At 54.4% G+C, this 14276-nt stretch overlaps 1 protein-coding gene across 8 annotated transcripts in view; it reads left to right on the top strand.

Moving 5' to 3' along the window:
- Positions 1–14276, top strand: part of PTPRS (protein tyrosine phosphatase receptor type S) — a 142044-nt gene that overhangs the window by 107986 nt on the left and 19782 nt on the right. For 4 of the 8 annotated variants that reach the window (XM_063403600.1, XM_063403596.1, XM_063403598.1 and 1 more), the window contains 10 exons: positions 1484–1677; positions 3963–4080; positions 6558–7148; positions 7806–7903; positions 8052–8305; positions 8668–8761; positions 8959–9174; positions 10760–10917; positions 11823–11834; positions 13567–13679. In XM_063403600.1, coding sequence (XP_063259670.1) covers positions 1484–1677; positions 3963–4080; positions 6558–7148; positions 7806–7903; positions 8052–8305; positions 8668–8761; positions 8959–9174; positions 10760–10917; positions 11823–11834; positions 13567–13679 — 1848 coding nt within the window. The remainder of the gene's footprint in view (positions 1–1483; positions 1678–3962; positions 4081–6557; positions 7149–7805; positions 7904–8051; positions 8306–8667; positions 8762–8958; positions 9175–10759; positions 10918–11822; positions 11835–13566; positions 13680–14276) is intronic. The other 4 variants (XM_063403601.1, XM_063403599.1, XM_063403603.1 and 1 more) reach the window with 3 other exon arrangements.

Raw genomic sequence — 14276 nt, 5'->3', positions numbered from 1 at the left:
TTCTTAATATCTCTGAGTCTTGACTGCACCACTCCCCCTGAAAAGATTCTCTCACTGAGCCAGGAGCAGCCAAGGCACCGAAACCTTTGCTCTGAGGAAGCCTTTGCTGCCAGAACTTGGTTTCCTGGAACCACTGTATATCCTGAGTTGGAAGGGACCCACAAGGATCAGCCAAGTCCATATCCTGGTCCTGCATGGGACAGCCCCAAGAATCCCACCCTGTGCCTGAGAGCACACGTTTTAAAATACTAAAGAGTTCTTCCCACACATTCCTTGTTACTACATTCCTTGTTACTACCTCCTCCTTAAGTCAGAGTTTTTGTCAGTAGTAGAAAGGAGGAATCTGTTAAAGTTTCAAAATGTTGAGTAACAACAGTTCAGTGGCCCCACTCAGAGACTTGAATTTTCCTGGTATTTCTACAGTAAAATAAAACCAGGGAAAAGCATGAATGGGCGCATGAAGGGAGAGGAGCACCCTCACTGTGAGGGTAGGACCTCAAAAACTATAGGTCAAGTAAATAACATATGGAAATCCCAAATTTTTCAGGTGTTCTTCATCTATTCCAAATAAAAAGAATTTTTAAAAAGCAACAGGTTTGTCCGCAGTGTTGGCCCTGTTTCTCTGAGCCTCTGCCCACATCCAGATGTAACCTAGAGTACCCTGCTCAGAAAGTGTGATTTCCTGGTAGATGAAGCTGTCACGCCCTGTATGGTTAGTAGTAGTAGTAGTAGTAGAATTTCAAAAGATTAAGCCCAAATCCCAACCCAAACATCTCTTGTTTCCTGTCCTGAGATTCTACAGTGGTTGTAGCCACCACCCCCATCCTGCCAGAGAGGTGAGGGAACTCCAAGCCCTGTCCTGCTCCTCTCCACCCTGACCTCCCAGAGGCAGGATCAGAGCTTTTCTGGCTCGCTGGAAATTGGCTTTGCCCTCAGAATGAGATCTGGAGCTGTGATGGTTCCTCCCATCTGAGCAAACAGAGGAGCCCGTGGAAGGCTGGCAGGACCATGAGATGGGCGCGTTCCCATCGCTGTCCCCAGGCCATGCAGATCGGGGACCACGGAACATCCCTGCCCTGGCAGGCGGTGACAGGAGCTGCGACATTCCGCTGCTCGGGTGCCCCAGGGCTCACTCGGTGTGTGCCGGGCTCCGGCAGAGCCCTGACAGCGGGACCGGGCTCCGGCAGAGCCCCGAGGAGCAGCACCGGGCTCCGGCAGAGCCCCGAGGGGCAGGACCGGGTTCCGGCAGGGGCAGGGCGGGCTCCGGCAGAGCCCCGAGGGGCAGCACCGGGCTCCGGCAGAGCCCCGAGGGGCAGGACCGGGCTCCAGCAGGGGCAGGACCCGGCTCCGGCAGAGCCCCGAGGAGCAGGACCCGGCTCCGGCAGGGCCCCGAGGGGCAGAACCGGGCTCCGGCAGAGCCCCGAGGAGCGGGACCCGGCTCCGGCAGGGCCCCGCAGTGACGGAGCCCCTTGCGTGCCCGCAGTGCCCAGCGCTCCGCCGCGGAAGGTGGAGGTGGAGGTGCTGAACTCGACGGCCATCCAGGTGTTCTGGCGCTCGCCGCTGCAGAGCCGCCAGCACGGCCAGATCCGCGGCTACCAGGTGCACTACGTGCGCATGGAGAACGGCGAGGCCAGGGGGCTGCCCCACATCAAGGACATCATGCTGGCCGACGCCCAGGTAAGGGCTCGCCTGGCCGGCCCCGGGACCTGGGGAGGGGGGCTGCGGCTGCCCTGGCGCATCCCGGGCAGTGTCACTGTGCAGAAGGTCCACGGGGACCTGTGGCGGGCTGTGGCTGTCTCTCTGCAGTTCCTTTGTGCTCCCAGACAATATTGCTGAGGAAGAGTATGAACTGCTGTCCCAGCACTGAGATAAATGTCCGTCCATCCATCCTCGCTGTGTCTGGGAACTCTTTTAATTCAGGCCACGGCCACAGTGGAATCTACTAATTTCTCCCACTCTACTTCTTCCCTTATGCTTGCCTGGTAACTTCTGACCTTGTGTGGCTGCTTGCTCAGGGACTCCTTCCTCATGCTGTGTCTCTGTCTTTCCCTTCTTTCCCCTCTTGTATTCTCATGTGCCAAACCTCTCTTGTTCTCTGCCCAGTGGGAAACAGATGACACTGCTGAATACGTAAGTAAAAACATAAAAATCCTCCCATGCTGGTTCTGCCTCTACCCTTCTCCCACTTCCTGTTGTGGTGTGATCTTTTCCTTTTCCTTTTTTTTTTTTTTTTTTTTTTTTTTTTTTTTTGCAGTTCCAGTGTGCCTGTTTTAGAGCCTGTTTTTGGTGTTCCCATGCACTGTCCCCTCCCTGTCACTGCTCTTTGACCCTCTGTGATCGTGTCATTTGTCAGCACGCAGCAATCCCACAGGGTTTTCCCTTTGGCTCTGAAGGAAAGATGGGTCTGCTGCTCCTCCATGGGGAAGCAGATGGAATATTGAATTTGGGACTGCTTTGAACATATGAGAATCCTAAAATAGTTTGGATTGGATGGGACCTTAAAGGCCATCGTGTTCCACTCCCAGGCGGGGACAGGGACACCTTCCACCAGACCAGGAGCTCAGATGGGCTGCTTTGCAGCACCTCCAGGTCTGGAAAATGTAGCCCGTGGAGCATTGGGAATACAGAATCCATGAGTCCAGAGCTATCACGGCATGAGCAACTGCTTTGTACTCTGAAAGCACCAAGATTCTTAGAAACTCATTGATGCAAAGCACTGAATCATTATTGGTGCTTTTACCTTTGAAGTGCCTTAAAATCAGCTTGGCTGTTTGGCATTTGCTATTTCTGCTAAAATGATAAATGTTTTCCAAAATCCTACAGCTACCAAGCAGTGGAAGAAAGCATTTTCTCCTTGGAATGACGGGGTCCTAAGACAGCACACGACAAAACCGGTTGTGTTTGTGCCCTGCACAAGTGAGGGGCCTCCCTTTGAGGGATGGAGAATGAGTCTCATGGGAGGCAAAGCCCCTTGCCTAAAATCTGAATAAAACTCAGTGGCAGGTGTGAGAGCAGAACAGGTTTCTTGACTTCCAGAAGCCAGACCTGTCCCTGCAGCTGACGGCCTCCAAAGTCACTGATCAAAATCCCACTGTTCCAAAGTTCTGCTCTTCCACTCCCAGCTCACCATCGGGGAAATAGTTTTTCAGGGCTAACAAATTCTTCCCAAATGCTGCCCTGAGATTTAATATTGAAAGCACAAAGGGGTGAGGAGAGGGGAAAGCCATAAAACATGCACAACATTCCCATCTCCCTCCTTTCTGGGGCCTTGGGGAAAACCCTGCTGCATGTGCTGTCATCCTGTTTGATTTAGCACGGGTGTTCCTTTTCCAACACAGCCCTTTGAAAGGCTGGATCCCTCCTGGGGAAGGGCTGTTCTTGAGGCCAGTGTTCCAACAAAAGCTCCTGGGAGCCAGGTGTGGGGAGGCTGATAGAGGATGGGGAAGGAGGGGGTGGGATTTAGCAGGGAGCTTTAGCGTGAGCGGAATGTGTCGTCTTGCACTTTGCATTCAAGCAATCCCTTTAATATTATGAAGGCATTAAAAATATCTCTGAGGAGAGAAGAGAGGGGTAATGGTGAAAAAAATGTAATCTCCCTGAAACCTCTGAGCCTCCTCTGAGGCTGCACAGTGGAGAGGAAAGCTTTGAAGGGAGCGAGAGCATTTGGATGCTGAAGTGGTTTGTGTGAAGACAGGGAATGTGTGAGAGGCAGATCTGGAGGAGGATGCCTTGCACAGGGCCCTGCAGAGCCAGGCTGTGTTTGCAGAGCTGTGAGTGCCTCGCCAGGGGAATGGGGCTCTCCCCCTCTGCCACTTCCCACAGAAGCCCCAGAGTGTCTCGTGCTCTTGGATTCAATATTCCTGCATGCTGGAAAAGGGCTGAGACTCCTGCAAGGGGGGAGAGCTGCTCCTGGGTGTGGGCCTGAATATTGACACGATTTCCCTTTGGCATGTGGCAAACAGGAAATGATCATTGCTGGGCTCCAGCCAGAGACTGCCTATTCCATCACCGTGGCCGCCTACACCATGAAGGGAGATGGAGCTCGCAGCAAACCCAAAGTGGTCACTACCAAGGGTGCAGGTGAGAGCCTTTTCCTCAGCCAGTGGGATTCAATCCTTTCCTAAAGCCAAGGAGCTTCTCCAGACTCACCTTCGTTCACCCCACTCCCTTCTTGAAGGACGGACTTGCAGCAAGAGCCAGGCTGCCCCAAAGGCAAAATTAGATTTAGTAAGGCAGAAACCCCTTCATTCCTCACATGCAGCCCTCACCAAATGTCACAATTTTCTGTCCAGTGCTTCAGAAAGCCCAGGCACACCCAGACACAAAACAGAGGATGAATTTGTCACTTGTAATCTCTTGGGCTGTAAATTCCAGTGTATCAGAAGGAAAGTGACTCTTCCTGGTCTGACTGGAGAGACTGTGGCTTTGCAGGTGGCCCACGCAGGTGCACTGGGGACAGGAGGGGCTGCACTCAGGGTGGTGACGTGCAAAGACCTGCAGAGCAGCAGGCAGGCAGTGGTGCTTGTCCTGCCCACTCTCCTCTTCTGGTACCACGTCTGGAGGTACATCCCCTGTGTTCAGGCCTGGCGGAGGGAGAAGCTCTGACAGTATTGACCTTTCCTGGCTCCCATTTCTGGGACCTGGGCTCTGCTTGCACATAGCAGCCAAAGCCTTTTCCTTCACTCACCCTCTTCTCCTTCCCCTCCAGTTCTGCCCATGTTTCTCCTCACTGACTCCCTGGTTCTCTGCTTTCCTTCTTCCCAAGGCTCTCCATGCTTTGTTTTCCTCTCCTGGAGCCTTTCTCTCTGCCTGGCTCCTTGTCACTCTCCCTTGTCACCCTCCTTCATCTCTTCCCATTAGGATTTGCAGTGCAGGTGATCAGTCACAGAGGGATGTTTTCTCCAGCACAGCAGCTATTACCCAAAACTCAATTTCCCCCAACTTGAAATAGCTATTAAAAAAAATTCTTTCAAATGGCTCTGTAACATTCTTACCTTCTTTGCAGTGTTGAGTCAATACACCTTGTGAGAGGAGAGATTTCTTTCTTTATCATTCAGGGCTGGGGGCTGAATTTAAATACAGTAATACATCTAATTCTCTCCTTTACTGTCCAAACCAATTACAAAATAAAACACTTCCCCCTCTCTGCACTTTCTTCTCACCTCTATTCCAAACAATATTTGTTGTGCAGATGTAATACTTTCAAGCTCAGCTGATTACAGTAACATTTGTGATAAAAACTGAAACATAAAGGTAATGGCACTCTTTTTCTCTTTAATGTGTTCCTTAGGCATTCCCAGGGGAGCAGGCTGGCTCTCCCAGCACCGTCCCTGCCATTCTTTGGCAGCTGGGAAGGAATACAGCATTTGTTTCAGAGACAGCCCCTCATCCCCTCTGAGTGGAGGCAGCAGGCAGAGGTTCCCCAGTGTGACCCTTTCAGGACCCCTGGCACAGCAGGTCCTGCCCTGCTCCCTCAGCATTCCACCCTCACCCCTTGGTCAGGCTCGTGCTGTGGGAGTGGGCTGGGATCTCTCCCAACTCCATTTTCTCTCCTCCTGTCCAACCAGGAGAAATACCAAGGCGGAGGGAAGGAAATTAGATCTCTAATAGTGGAGCTGAGTGTCAATGACGCGTGAGCTGCTGGAATTAATGCTCTGCTTTCTGTGGCTTCGGCAATCCCTGGGCCTGCACGTGTCATTTAACTGTGGCTGTGGGCTTGCTTAGCAGTCAGGCAGTGCCAGGGCTCATTAGGCAGAGACATGGCCCTGCTGAGCTCCCTGGAACCCCCAAATGTGGGGAGCTCACTGACAGGTAAGGAGGAGCTCACTAAAAATGCACCAGCACTGCGGGTTCCCTTCCTCCAGAGGAGAGGAGCAGCACAGAGCAAGCAGCACCTCTCCCTGTCCTCTGCCTCACACACAGTTTGGGCTCTGGTTCCTCTGCCTGTGCTTCCTTCTGTACCCAAGTGGGCGATGAGCTGCCTGCCGGCCGTGTGAGCTGGCCCTGTGCCTGCTGCTCAGGACCTGGGGCTGCCCAGACTTCCTTCCATCCTTCACTGCTTCACCCTCAGCTGCTCTGGACTTCCCAGCCTGGGCCAATCTGTTCCAGTCTCCTTCTGCATGAGTTGGGCTGTGTAATGGAGAGAGGGAGGGAGGTTGGGACTTTGGGGACTCCAGGTTTGTTTTTCCCTGCCCTGGGAAGCAACTGGGACAGGAGGCTGGGGGTCAGGACTCCTGAGTCTGTTCTTCCCAGCGGTGGGAGGGTGACTGGTCCAGGGACAGGGGAGGAGCTGTGCACATCTTTCCATCCTGGACAAAGGGAAGAAAATAAATTTAGCAATGTGTCAGCACCTCGCAGCTGACATGTTGGCAGTGCTGCTCATTTCCCAAACTGTTTAGGGCCCGTCCACCTGTACAGGGTGGCAGCAGTTTGGGTCACGTGGAGTCGAGCTGGAACATTGCTGCTGGCTTGAGGAACCTGTCGCTGCAGCTCAAGAGCCTCTGCAGCTCCTCTGCCCTGCCCCAGCCTTGGCTGAAGCTGTCTCTCTTCTCTCCCAGTCCCAGGAAAGCCCATCCTGTCTGTGCACCAGACAGAGGAGAACACTCTCCTGGTGAAGTGGGAGCCCCCGCTGGGCGCGGAGGGCCAGGTCTTGGGCTACCGGCTCCAGTTCGGCCGCAAGGACGTCGACCCTCTGGCCACGCTGGAGTTCTCGGCGCTGGAGGATAAATACATCGCCCCCAGCATCCACAAGGGCGCCACGTACGTGTTCAAGCTGGCCGTGAAGAGCCGGGCTGGCTTTGGGGAGGAAGCTGTGCAGGAACTCACCACCCCTGAAGACATCCCCAAGGGTTACCCCCAGATCCTGGAGGCGAGCAACGTCACGGCCATGTCGGTGCAGTTCGGCTGGCTGCCCCCCGTGCTGGCCGAGCGCAACGGAGCCATCGTCAAGTACACCGTGGCCTACCGGGAGGCCGGTTCTCCCGGGAACCTGCTGGAAAAGGACCTGCCCCCCTCCCCAGAGAACTCGTACACCCTCAACGGCCTCAAACCCAACACCGCCTATGATGTTAAAATCCGTGCTCACACCAGTAAAGGCCCCGGGCCCTACAGCCCGACCGTCCAGTATCGGACGTTCCAGCTGGACCAAGGTAGGACTTACCGGTTTCTCCTCCCTCTCTCCCCTTGTATCCGGGGCTGGTGCCGGGAGGCAAGAGAGCTGGAGAGGTCAGGCCAGGCTCAGCCGGGCTCGTGAGTAAATGCAAAGCACTCTGGTGTCACACTCAGTCCCTCCGCTCCTCTCTGCCTTGTGCCAGGTAAGTCCCTTTTACCAATTTCTTCTAAGTTAAGTCCGGACACCTTCTGTCGCTGGCACCCGAAGGGGGGGCCAGTCGCTGTACAGGTGGGAAGAGCATTTTCTTCAGCTTTTGCAAACAGCCAAAAGAAAAGAGCAAAATTTTAAAAAACAAACCCTCGAGCCGTGACCTGGGATGGGTTTTTCCTCACCTGAGCATGCTCAGCCAGGCAGCACCTCGTTCCTGCAGCAGCCACCCAGGCCCAGAGTGTGGGGGCAAAGCCCTCCTGGGGTTAGGCATGGGGACAGAGAGCACTGGGAGATGGACCTTGGCAAGACTCAAGCACAGTGGAGGAGGGAGCAGTCCCTTCCTTTCTGCAGCCGCAGCCAGACCCAGCCTGGCAGGCCCCTCTTCCAGCACTTGACATTCTCTTCCTTCTCTTTCCTGCTCTTCCTTCCCTCTGCTGCCTTTTCTTCTCCTTTCTCCCCTTCCTCCTCACTTTTTTCTCTGCAGTTTTACCCAAAAACTTCAAGGTGAAGATGGTGACAAAGACATCTGTCCTTCTGAGCTGGGAGTTCCCTGAGAATTACAACTCTCCTACCCCATACAAGGCAAGTGGAGTGCAGGAGTTTTTTCCCGTGTTTGCCCCAGCTCTGCAGCGCTGGGTGCTCTGTGTTCCCTGCCAACTGAAGGGATGGGGAGGAAGGAGCTGCAGCAGTACCAGCCTTGCTCAGGGAAGAACCTCCTCCCCTCCCACAGATCCAGTACAACGGGCTGCACGTGGACGTGGACGGACGAACCACCAAGAAACTCATCACGCACCTGAGGCCCCGCACCTTCTACAACTTCGTGCTGATGAACCAGGGCAACAGCATGGGGGGGCTGCAGCAGAACGTGGCAGCCTGGACTGCTGCTGACATGTTGTCCAAGAAGCCAGAGGTGACCCACAAGCCTGATGCTGATGGCAATGTGGTGGTGATTCTCCCCGACGTGAAGAGCTCTGTGCCTGTCCAGTAGGTTTCTGTTTAACTGCTGGGGTGGGGTGCTCAGTTCGTGTTCTGGGGGTCAGCCCTGATGGCTGGAGACCCCCACAAGGGGCAGTACCAGCAGGGTGATCCCTGCATTTCCAGCCTTCCTGACTGTTGCCTTTTGGAGGCGCTTCCACAACTAACAGGGAAAGCCAAAGTGTGAAGGGAGTACACAAGGGGACATGGGGCTGCCACTGAATCCAGCTTGTGGCAGGAACAGCTGTGCCGAATGAACAATAAGGGGCTTGAGCCAGTGTGGGCAGTTTGGGCAAACTCACATCAATGTGTGCACTCCCTTCTTCCGTGGCTAATTCCTTCTGTTTCTTCTTATCATCCCCAACATTTAGAGCTTTCTACATTGTGGTGGTGCCTCTGAGGAAATCCCGGGGAGGGCAGTTCCTCAACCCCCTGGGCAGCCCTGAGGAGATGGACCTGGAGGAGGTGAGTGTGGGTGAAACTGGACTCAGCTTACGGGGAGGGAGAACAGCAGGAATGGGATGGGGACCGGAGGGCTGGGAGGATTTGGGGTGCCTGTGCTGCTCATTCAGGGCAGCCAAGGAGCAGCCAGCCTGGGAGGGCTGGTTTGGCTCTCCCTGCTGCTCCTTTCCCGGGTCTCAGGGGTTCCTCTGCTCCTGCAGCTGGTGCAGGACATCGCCCGGCTGCGGCGCCGGAGCCTGCGGCACTCCCGGCAGCTGGACTTCCCCAGGCCCTACATCGCCGCCCGCTTCCGCACGCTGCCCTCACACTTCATCCTGGGGGACATGAAGCACTACGACAACTTCGAGAACAGGGCCCTGGAGCCGGGGCAGAAATACGTGCTCTTCATCCTGGCCGTGCTGCAGGAGCCCGAGGCTGTGAGTGCTGCCTGCCTGCCCCGGCCCTCCCTGATCCCTGCCCTGCCCTGCCCTGCCCTGCCCTGCCCTGCCCTGCCCTGCCCTGCCCTGCTGCCCTCCTGGCATCCTGGGGGGGGTTTTCTTTCCACTGTGGAGCTTTTGGTGTGGCTCTTGTGCTCAATGAGCTGCTTGTGCTTGTGCCTGCATTCATCTCTTCCAAGCACCAAGGACACGAGCAGCTGTGCTGGTCCCAGTCTTTGTGGACAGAACTTGTAACTTGTACAAGACTGGAGTCCAGAATGGGGAGGAACACGGAATTGTCTCCTCAGGACTGCACAAGAGTTCAGAGAGCCCTGGGTCAAACCCCTTTTTGAACAATAATTTCTTTTAAAGGCTGTTATTTAACTCCTCAGAGCAATGACCCCAGACATTCTGTTCCAAGAGCATGTCACACTCTGGGCATTGCTAAGTTCCTCTCCAAGCACAGAGGGGAACATTTTTTAATGGAAAACTACAAGTTCTCTCTACCAATTCAGCTGTTTTCATTGGGTCTGTACTTGGCTTTATGAAAACAACTATTTTAATATTTACCTGCCTCCTCCCTCACACACAATGGGAAACAGCCTAATACTTTGTTGTTTTTAAATCCCCCTATGGAATTGTAGCAGGGAGCTATTGGAAATTAAGGGTTTTCAGAGGGTTTTTTTTTTCACCAGTAAATATTTAGTTGTGTATTTGATATTAAAGGATTAGGCTGACACGCTCCTGAATGGGTTTCTCAATCGGATTACTGCAGCTTGAGGTAATTTCTGCTTTAGAACAAGGTGCTGCAGACTGACTCCCAGTGGCCTGGATCCACAGCAGCTCCTGAGTGTGGAGCAGCATCCCAGCCTGCTCGGAGCTGATGGAGTTCAAGGGCCCAGAGTCCTGTTCTTGTCCTGTCCCCAGCTGCTCTCCAAAACCAGGCCATGCCAGTTGTCTGTGCTGTTCAGTTTCTGAGTTCCTGTGTAGGATGAGAATTCATCCTTAGTCAGGACTCTGAAGAGTTTGATCCCCCTCAAGAACTGGACTCAGTGCAGAGGCAGCACAGGACACACACAGTGTTCTACTATTTTATATTTATTTGTCAGGGTTGGTTTTTTTCAGTCACCAGACCAAGCATTAGTTCTTGTTTTAATCTCTTCCCTCTTGCTCTCTAATCCCATCTGACTGTCAAAATCCAGATGGTTACATGAGAGCCTGGGGAAAGTGTTTGTGTGTTTGTGGCAGTGGTGAGGGCTCAGGGCTGTGGAGGAACAGAAGCAGCTAGATCTCTAAGAGCACCTTCCTGGCCATGAGAAGGGGTGAGCCACAGGCACAGGGCAGGCTGCAGCTTCACGTGAGTGTGATCTTTCGATGCTCTCTGGAGCACTGGACGTTGAAGATACCCCTCATGTGGATGCTCAGGAACAGGGCATTTTCTGTGGGCTGAAGAGGGTGTTCTCCCTGTTACTGAGCACAGAGCTCACCTCCTCTCCAGCAGTTCCTCCTGTGGGTGTCCTGTGCTTGCCCACTCCTCCGTCCCATCCCACCTCTGAGCTGTTCCACTCTGTTCCCTGTCTTCCAGACCTATGCTGCCAGTCCCTTCTCTGACCCCATCCAGCTGGACAACCCTGACCCCCAGCCCATCACTGATGGCGAGGAGGGGCTCATCTGGGTCATCGGGCCCGTCCTGGCCGTGGTCTTCATCATCTGCATCGTCATCGCCATCCTGCTCTACAAAAAGTAAGAGCTGCTCACTGCCCACACCACAGAGGTGATTCTGTGTCCCCAGCGTTCCCCAAAGAGAATTTCTGTCCTGGTCAGATGAGGGGAGGTCCTTCCTCGGGCCCTGGAGAGAGGAGCCCTGAGACACAAATGCTGGGATGGGAGAGTCTGCCCAGCACAGGGGGATTAGCAGGGGGCTGGAGGGATTTGCTGCTGCAGATTCTGCCCCATGGCACTCCCAGGAAAGCTTTGCTTGTCCCACAGACACTGCCTTGGGCCCTGTGTGCAGTGGGTGTGTCAGGACTCCAGCAGTGCTGCTCACAGCCCCTTGCCAGGCTCCCTGTGCCTGTGGGCAGTGAGGGCCGTGCAGGGAAGGCACCTCTGAGCTGTGGGGCAGCAGAGACCTCCTCTGCTCTGACTGGTTTCTGCTGGAGCTGGGAGACAGGAGCAGGGTGTGAGTTTTCAGGAGAGAGAAGGGAAAACCCCTGGAAGTGTCTCCCTTTCCTTTGTCTTTCTCATGGTGTGTGGAAGAGAGCTGAGGGTTCCCTGAGCACACACAGGGCAAGGGAAGGGGACAGGAGGGGAAGCAGGGGCTGAGCAAAGTAAAAGATGCCAGTGGCCAGCAGAGGGGTCCTTAGCTGGGACAGCTCATTCCCAGGGTGGGAGGAGCTCTCCTAGCCCTGCTCCATCTTTCACCTGCACAGGTGGGTTCCCTTCTGCACAGGAGTGTGGCCTCTGCATGCGAGGCTGCTCTGGGGCAGGGGCTCAGGGCTCTGGTTGCTGTTCCTCTGGCTGGGTGATCTTTGCTGGTCCCACCTCCACTGCCAGGGTTAGATGAGCAAATGCTTCTGTTTCCCTGTGCAAGTCCTTTCTAACGTGAACATTTGTCTTGTCTTCTCTCCACTTGCTGCTTTCCTGGACAGCAAACCAGACAGGTAAGAGCACCAGATTTGCCATTTATTCAGGTTCTTGCTTCTCTGTGTTAAGCAGTGTTTGCTGTGTGGTGTTGGGGCATTGTTGGTGCAGTTCCCAACAAAGATCTGTCCTCACAGACACCCCATGTCAGACTGTGTTTGAACTGGGGCAGAAAAAGCAAAGCAAGCCCAGTTTCCTCCTGTTGTCCATTGCTAAATAAAACCTTTCTCAGGTTGAGCAGCAGTGACAGTAAATGGCTCACAAAGTGTTGGGTTAATGGAGCAGAGAAGCTCTCGTTTGTGTGGCAGTCAGAGCTGAAAGTGTTTCTCGTGTCTGGCTGCTCCACACGGGCTGTCCCTGAGCCACGGCTCGCTGCAGGCAGGTTCTCACCAGCTGAGCTGTCCCTGTCCTGTGGCAGAAGCTGCTCTTGCCCCCTCAGCCAAGGGCTTCTGACAGAGTGTTTATGACTGCAGAAATGAGACTTTTCCCCAACCATTTACAAGACTGGAAGAGCTTTCACTGGAAGCAACTGATGGGTTCAGTCCATGAACTGTTAACAGCAGTTTCAGAACTGCGGCAGAAATAAACCTCTCCCAAGCTCAAAGTGGTGTCATTCCAAAATGCTGCCCCATGCAGTGCTGGCAGGGCTCAGACCACTTCTTCTGGCTATTAATGACATCAAGAGACAGCTAAAAATGTCCTGAATAACCTCCTCTCTGCCTAAGTAATTGCCATTGCTGCTGCAGGCAAATTACTGGAGGCTTGTGTGCAGCCTAAGCAGGAGAGGTGAGGAGCTCCACAGCCCCTCTCTGGAGGGGCCACATCTCCAAGCCTCGGGGTGGGGGCCACGTTCTCTGCTCTCTGGAGAGGTTCAGCTCCAGCAGCTCATCACTGCTTCTTTGCAAGAAGTTATCACATCTTTAGGTCAGCACCAGGCTTCGCTTCTAAATTCTCTTCAAGGAGAATGAGCCAGGTCAGCAAAGACTTTTTCAACTGCCTAAGCTAACCTAACCCATTTGGAGGAAAATATATTAGGAAGCACTTCCATGTGCAGCTCAGCTGGCGGGTTGGAGCAGGCTCCAGCTCCTGGCAAGGAGAGGTGGATCTCAGCAGGCACAGCTGTGCTGGGAGAGGATGTGTCTACACTGTTTGTTGAACTCAGATTTTTAGGGTTCTGCAGTTCAAAAAAGATTGAAAACTGCTGCTCTGACTTCTCTGTCTGCAGCAGGGCAGCTCTGAGAGCTCCTGAACAAGCCAACAGCAATATCAGAGCTTGGCATCCAAGGTCACAGCCAGGAGACTCTGTACTTTTCCAAACGATTCTGCTGGCTCTTGTTCTCTCGGGCTGGAAATGGCTTGGCCAGAGTTGGAACATTTTTGCTCTGCAGAGTTCAGTGGAGGCTGCTCTGAGCAGGGAGGGTGAGATATGAGTTCACAGCACCTCAGCTGCTCCTGGCTGCCAACCTGTGCTGCTGCTGGAGAAGGGGGGAACTTCCAGACTTACCTGAAAGCTGCTGAGGGGCTCCCAGGCCATTGTCGACCCCTAAAACATAGCACTGGCAAGCCTTCCAAACCTCATTGCTTTTCTGATGTGTTTCATGTACTTAAACCCTCAGCTGCACCTTTGATTTTCAGTGGGAGCTTTGCTGGTGCCTGAACATGAGCTGAGAAGTAGCTGAGACCAGAAGGCCCAGAAGCTAAGCTGCTTTTTCTTTCTGGTGTCTTTTGTTCCTTTTTGGGTTTGTCGTGAAGCAAACGGAAAGATTCAGAGCCACGGACCAAGTGCCTCCTGAACAACGCTGAGATCACCCCCCACCACCCCAAGGACCCCGTGGAAATGAGGAGAATCAACTTCCAGACCCCAGGTAAAGGCTGCTGACAGCCTCTGTGCTGGGAAGGCAGGAGTGGAGCACCTGCCCCTTCCCTGAGCCCTTGCTGCTGCCTGGAGCTGCTGAGGCACTGCCTGGAGAGCCAGTGCTGCCCTGGGGCACAGCTGGGAGCCCCAGCCTTGGCTGTGCTAAGTGGGAATGCTGACAGAAGCCTTTGCTGGGATCCTCCAGGACCTTGCACAGGCTGTGCCCAGTGCTGGCAAGGCAGAAGAAGAGCATTCCTGGATCCCCAGATAAATTGGTGCATTCTGGGCTGAGTGCAAGCACCATGGCTGTGCCAGAGCACCAGTGCTGCCCCGTGCCCCAGCTGGGAGCTCCTGGGTGGGGAGATGGAGCGTGGCAGGCTGCCCAGCACCCAGTGCTCCAGCACCCCTGGAGCTGGGGCTTTCTGGTGCCAAGCCACTGCTGCTGGGAGCCCGTGGGCCATGCAAGGAAGGAGCTGCGTGTGCCTGGTGCAGGTGAGGCAGCACCTCCTCGCTTGGTGCAGATGCTGCCGTGGAATCCCAGACTGGTTTGGGTTGGGAGCACCTTAAAGCCCACTCAGTTCCACCCACTGCCAAGGGCAGGCACCTT

This window comes from Prinia subflava, chromosome 8 (genome assembly GCF_021018805.1).
Source record: "Prinia subflava isolate CZ2003 ecotype Zambia chromosome 8, Cam_Psub_1.2, whole genome shotgun sequence".
NCBI lineage: Eukaryota > Metazoa > Chordata > Aves > Passeriformes > Cisticolidae > Prinia > Prinia subflava.
Note: the sequence above shows the minus strand (reverse complement) of the source record. Positions and strands in the feature narration are given on the sequence as shown.